This window comes from Halyomorpha halys, unplaced genomic scaffold (assembly GCF_000696795.3).
Source record: "Halyomorpha halys isolate HHAL.00 unplaced genomic scaffold, Hhal_1.1 Scaffold316.1, whole genome shotgun sequence".
NCBI lineage: Eukaryota > Metazoa > Arthropoda > Insecta > Hemiptera > Pentatomidae > Halyomorpha > Halyomorpha halys.
The window spans coordinates 952,280-959,299 of record NW_027107962.1 but is presented as its reverse complement, the minus strand read 5'-3'; the positions used below and the strand labels follow the sequence as shown (position 1 = coordinate 959,299).

The window sequence follows — 7,020 nt, the reverse complement described above, 5'->3', positions numbered from 1 at the left end:
TATTTATTTTATTTTATTTTAGTATGTATGAGATCATTCATCACTATTACCTATTGCCCACAACTGTGTGGCAGATTGTAATCAATAAATAAAAAGTATTATTTATAAAAGAAATAGATAATACAAAAAATAAAGTAATACAAATATATTATAAGTGAAAAATATTACAATCGATTTATCAATAAACAAAAATAATCAAATTGATCATTTATTTGGTCTTAGAATTCATCATGAATAAACTACATTCAGCGCTCGATGGTTTTAAGTACTTTTTTTCTGAAGTACACATGTTGATAATGATTTACAGATTTTTCACAGTGAATTTTTATTGAGATGTTCTGATGTCAACTATAATATATCTTCCAAATCCCTTTTCGTTCAGAACCACGGAAATCATTGTGTGTGAAAACCACGGAAATCATATTTCCATTTCGGGTATATTCATTACTCATATTACTCATGCAGTAAATTATTTTTCTTGACGCGTAATTTCAAAAAAGTTTATACCCCTCTTTTTTAGTCCTTAAGTAATGATGCAGAAATGGAGAGAAAAAAGAAAACTACCGTACTGGTCAGACTTTTTTTATAAGTCGGAACTTTTGTTTCTACTATGTAATTTAATTAAAAATAAAAATAAAATAAAAAAAAGTTTAGAAATCTGGATTTCGGATTTCGAAACAATATGATGGATCCACTCAGTTCTACTGTACATGGCAAGTGACAGCTCAAAAAAAATTTTCCTTAAGAGACCCCACAATCAGGCACACTAACCATAATCTTACTTTCCTTATGTAAATAGGCAATATACTTATCAATAATTTGAGCTGAAATTATTTTCGTGACTATTATTCAAATTGGAATGAACGTGCTAATGAAGCGGTAATTACAAGAAGCATAGCTAGTGAGGTAACAAGTTTCAGTAATATAGGGTTTGTATATTTACTGCCCCCGAGTCTTCAGTCACTCACTCTAATGGCTATGGCGGTGATAGATTCACTCTTGGTAGTAAGTTCTATACTAACATATACTTTTTAATATAATTAGCGAAAGTGACAAAATATTATCGCAAAAGTCATTTTTGCATCATTGCATTAAATTATTATTGGTCATCACGACCATAATAATTTATCAAAAATAAAACATAAATTTTACTTTCTAAAATTTATGCGAAAATGATTCAAAAAACATACATTAACTGTGAAGCGTCAATCGGATAATTAAGTAAAGAAATCATCCATAATGGTTTAATGTGAAATTACTCAAAGACTGATCTTTATTGAGTCAAGTTCAGCTCTATTTATACATTAAAAAGTTACACCTGACTGTAACTTATATATATATATATATATACGAATGTTTCATCAAAATCGCATAAACGAGTTTAAGTTAAAACGATTAAGGAAGGTTTTTTTTTTTTTTTTAACATCTAGAACTCAGATGAATGTGTGATCAATGGTACAAATGTGAACTTATTCCTCTTGATTTTGTATCTTTTCTATTTAGGTAGGATTTGTTCAAGTCCATAATAATCATCCTGCAGGATTAAAATGTCCCTAGATTCCTGAGTTAATACAGCCTGACTAGTACACATAAGCCCCAACGTACTTGAATGTTTTGATAATGAAACTGTGACAGTACTTAGAGTTTTTGACCATCCACAATCCTTTTTTTTTTTTTTTTAGCATTAATTTTCATGTTAGCAGCGATCAGTTTCATTTAGAGAATATCTGAATTATACTTTTATAATTATATATTATTGTTTGGTAATATCATTATATCATATCAACAAAGCAGAAAATAATTAATGGGTCTCTAGTTGGGGTATCCCATGTGAAAATTTTTGAGACTTTCCTACACTCATTTTAACACCACATTGAGAACCAGAATAAATGGCGATGGACTGAGACTGCAGCCTTGACGGAAACTTAAGTTAGTTTAAAATTCTTTGGAAAGGCTATTTCTTGTCCTTGTGGTTAATAACCCACTCCCCTTGAATACTTTATATTAAGAAAAATAAAACCATAAAAACAATAAAAAATGTTTTTGTTATTGAAAAAATAATATATCAGAATGATGATTGACAATAAATTTCTAATTATCTTGATTTTTTTAATACTAAATTACTATGATATTTTTTCAATTAATTTGTTTATATTTAAATTGACACTTACAGATTTTACTGACGATATGGTTAGTGGAGAAGGGCGCAGCTTATCATCATAAAGGGCAGCACATATCTGGTATAAATATATATATATTCTTATTTTTTTTAAATCAGAAAAAAATGTCATTCTTAAAAAGCAGTTGAAAAAAATATATATCTTTCTATAATAGTTCGAACACCGGCATTTGACAAGGAAAAGGAAGATGCTTTTTATAGCTTGCCCGACCACATTAGTGATGAAGGCATAGAGAACTTTGAAAAAGTGTGCTTTGAAGATGATTTTCCTTATACCGGCTACAACCTCTACTGTCTATGTGATGATCCAAGGTTATGCCTCATTTTTGACGAAGAAGGATACTTAGTTGGAATACAGATATCAGTAAGTTGATTTCGTGAAGTAATTATTAACATTAGGTTTACCATATTCGTCAATTTGACGGATATCAAGCTTCGAAATGAATTATCCAAACAAAAAAACATAGGATTAATTTTAAGCATCTTGCACCGTACACAAATTGCTTAGTTCAAAGAATTCATACCCATATTTTTTTCCCTAAGCTTCCTAGTTTTTTAAATTTGTATATACTATACCCATCTCGTCAAATTTTTGAGCTAGCTAATTTCATAAACAAACCTCAAGATCCGTTTGTACAAGTGTTCCTCTAACAATAAATATAAAAACAGAAGATAAGTCTTTACTATAATCCTTCCAATTCGTTATTTTAATTGCGCCTTGAAAATTTAAACTCAAGCAAACCAGAGCCAGTTCTGGCTACAGAACCAGAATGTTATCTTTTATATCCATCTTTAAAGAAATCCCTTTTGCTTAGTACTGAAAAAAACAAGAAACTATCTTTTTAGTATGATTGTTGCAGTGATACTGTAAAAACATTTTTCACTGACAGTGTGCAAAAGTTTCAATCACTGCAGGCGGTCTCCGCATATTGAAAGAATTTACAATAGGGTAATTGAATTCGGGCACAATTATTGTTTATATTGCCCAATTCCACTTTATAGCAATCATGCATGAGAGAAAAGCTGATAGTGGAAGTTCTACCGTTAATATTATTGTTATAATTTCCACGATAACAAAAACAAGAACTTTTTACTAATTAATAATTTATCTAAACGTGAAGCCTTCGATTGTTTAATTAGGAATTAAATAGCATTAATTGATTGTTTAAAGAAAATGTGCATTTTCTTTTACTCATCAATATGACGAGTGCACGTAGAAATATGTATATAAGTAAACCTTGTGTTAATAAGCTATATCATAATAAAGCACACATTTTAGTGATGTAGATATAGTTGATATAATAATTGTAACATACTGATCTGTACTTGTTAAGTGTAGTATCCAAGATGTGAACTACTAGACGACTACATATACAATTCTTCTAACACCAATTACATCTCTACCTATATTTTCGGTGTTGAACTAATATCAGTGAGAATTTGGTTCATAAATCCAGGTAATTTATTGGGCAGTAACCAATATTAATGAAAGTTTTGAACAAGAGATAATGTTGTTGTTCGCTTTACAGAGTGCGGGCGCAATAGTAAACCCGGAGAAATGGTCGATGGACTCTGGGTTGTACTGAATGGTCAGTTGGTGAGGATCGACAGCAAGTGCCAACCCAACGCTCCGAACATAGGGGAATTTGTAATGCTGGGATGTGCTGATCAAATAGGTAATAGTTCTAATTGGTAGGGAAGAAGGTCGTAATATGGATTCTCAATTTGAATTTTACTAACATAGCTCTCAAATTTGAATAAATATAAAATTATAGACTAGTTGGATTACCAAACCAACTGTGAAAATATATTGAAGTATATTATTCAGTTTATAGCGGCCTAAGGATCACAATCCTTTATTAAATAAAAGTTGGCATTGATATAATATAAGAAGTAATCTAAACTGTAGAATAATTATTTTACTTTTTTCGAACAGAAAATAATATGAATTTATTAGCGTGTGAATTTTACTTCAAGGTAGTGTATTCTGCCGTCCGCATGTACAATTAAAAATACAAGCAATATACATCTGAATTAGTACAAAAAAAACAATTGAATTTATGTCATTTAATACGTTATGAAAATGGTTCATTATCAACATCGCCATTTTTGGATAAAATTGTCCTTACGTGCCTTAACAAAATGTCAGTCCATGCAAAGTCTAAGTTCTATATTTTTAAAACCATACAGTACAAAAACAAGGCAGCCTGCACTACACAGATCATAGTAATTAATGGAACATAAAATACATACAACTAAAACTTCACACAACTAAATTGAAAACCAACTAGTAGCTTCTTATTCAAAACATTTTGTAGCAGAATATTCAGATTAAGAAATCAATGGGCTCTATTTCACCATCTTCTCTAATAGTAGTGAATAAATTAGTTCACATTTATTTATTATTATTTTTTTTTATTTCAGGACAAGTGTTTGCATATCAATTTGATGATCACCACTCACTCATAAATGGCTTTTTCTTATATCTTTTATACGAAGATAGAAGGCTGGTAGGCTGGGGACATACTATGCCTGGTAAAATATCGCAAGGACCACACTTGAATGTCTACAGTTATCCAGATGGACCACTAATAGACGTAAGCAACTTTTTTCAATAAAATAATAAAAATATATCTTATAGAATAATTAAACAAGTATCATTGAATATTTAAATTTTATTTTAATTAATTTAACTATTAACTTAATATATTTTTTTTTAGACGCTCGTTAAGTATCCACCACCTCAATTTCATGATCTGCAGTCGTATGGATTTACTACAACTGTCGTGTATCTGATTAAAGATCCATGGAACATTCGCTGTCCAAAATGTCTTTGTGACTAAAAAGGTTTCGATCATAACTGATTTGTTTAAACAAGATAAATTGTATTTCTTATATTTGTTATTTATTTTCAAATCCCCCCCATTTCAAATAACATTGCAAAAAGCAAGTGTCCTAATGTTCAAGATGGTTTTTCTCCAGCACAATACAACCTAATTAATCTCAACCTGATTATATACGACATTGCAAGGTTTTATTTTATTTTTTTAGGGCTTCCTGTAGCTCAGTTTGTTAGGCCTAGGTCTATCAGATCTGAAGTCTGCTGGCAGCGCCGGTTCGAGTCCGGCCTGGGGGCGTTGACTTTTTTCATTAAGTGGCGGTCCCATAAAATGAAAAACTTTACCCCCCACCATGGTTAGAATAGGTTGGTCACCTGTAGATAACCAGGCAAACATCACCTTCGCTGTGTATTTTATTAAAAAAAAAAGTTTTATTTCTAGTTTTCAGTTCAAGAAGTGAGATTTTAACAACTTATTTTTATGTGTTTTCTTTTACTTTTACATAATCTCAATCAATCCTTTTACATAATCCCTATAGAAAAAAAAACTCAGAAATGTTTAGGGACATCCTGTCTCTCATAGACCCCACAATCAGGCAAGCTTAACATAAACTCACTTTTCCTATGAAAGTAGTATATTCATTTACAATTAGAGTTTAAATAGTTTTCGTGACTATTATTCAAATTGGAATGAACGTGCTAATGAAGCGGTAATTAAAGATAGCACTAATGAGTAATAAGTTTTATTGAGATAGGATTTGTATATATACTGCATCTAAGTTGTCAGTTACTCATTCGTATAGCTATGGCGGTGACAGGTTCACTCTTGGTAGTAAGTTCTATACTAATACTCGTAAATACTTTGTAATAACATTAATGAATAATAACAAAATGTCATGGATAAAAGTCATTTTATGATACGACTATAATAATTCATCAAAAACAATATAAAATCTGATTTTTGATAATGCGAGCGAAAAAGTAAAAAAAAAAAAGAAAATTAACGGTGAAGGGTCTGCTAGAATTTCACTCTATTTTCAAAGTAAAAATTCTCATTTTACACAATTCCTCCTAGGGAATATTTAACATTGGATTGAATCGGGCAAACTGATTCCGAAATAAAGGTGTATCATCGAAAATACGTTTACAGTACAGGTAGAAGAGGGAATTAGATAAAATTGGTTAGGCAATTTTAGCTACCTAAAAGTATAATCCTAGAAACTTTCATCAAAATCATATTAACGATGGTAGTCGTTTTACATTGATTCGACTATAGATAGGCATTAGGTTCACCTAAGATGCTTATCGGTTTCTCATTGCAAATTTAAAAGAATCTACAAATCACACAATAGTTTTTGAACTTTTAAGAGCCTATTGAAGAGATATTTACCAAGTGACCACTCTTGATTGAGGAGTGCAAAGCCTTTATTTCCCTTTCTTTCCACAACTCCTGAATTTTACTAAACATATAGCGTAATTTTCATACATTACACATATAGTGACAAAACACTATCCGAATCCCAATTGTTATTAGAATAATTCTACTAGTAAATAATTAAAAATTGTATTCAATGGAATTTTAAAAATCTATAGCAGACCCATTTTAATTTAACTAAAATTATTATTTAGACCATTGTTTAAATTGATCCTTTTATTTTATTTTTAATTATTATTTTAAGGCATCAACCACTTTAGGGTTATTACCTTAGTTTCTGAAATTTTTATTATACATTATTTCTTTGATATCCAAAATTTTTATTAGTCCTCAATGCCTTAATTTCCGAATTGAAAAGTATAACTATTGAAAAATGGGAACTTGGGATGAAATTTGATGGTAAAGTATTGAGTTATTCAGAAACTCAGAAAGTTTATTTACAGTCTTAAATTGATCCTTATAGATTGTGCTAACAATATGGCTGGTGGAGAAGAGCGCAGCAGTTCATCATAAACGGCAACACATATCTGGTATGAGTGGTGTTATATATATATATATATATATATA

General features: G+C 30.1%; 2 protein-coding genes across 2 annotated transcripts in view; both read left to right on the top strand.

Moving 5' to 3' along the window:
* Positions 1-942: 942 nt before the first annotated feature.
* Positions 943-5,074, top strand: LOC106681186 (uncharacterized). Its single transcript, XM_014421379.2, has 7 exons — positions 943-1,005; positions 2,174-2,240; positions 2,335-2,543; positions 3,519-3,636; positions 3,709-3,855; positions 4,604-4,776; positions 4,900-5,074. Exons 1-7 carry the CDS (start codon positions 973-975, stop codon positions 5,020-5,022), a joined length of 870 nt encoding a protein of 289 aa, XP_014276865.1. The 5' UTR covers positions 943-972; the 3' UTR covers positions 5,023-5,074.
* A 761-nt stretch (positions 5,075-5,835) lies between these two features.
* Positions 5,836-7,020, top strand: part of LOC106681188 (uncharacterized) — a 7,235-nt gene continuing 6,050 nt past the window's right edge. Inside the window, exons 1-2 of the mRNA XM_014421381.1 lie at positions 5,836-5,850; positions 6,917-6,983. The gene's annotated coding sequence lies outside the window, so the exon portion shown is untranslated. The remainder of the gene's footprint in view (positions 5,851-6,916; positions 6,984-7,020) is intronic.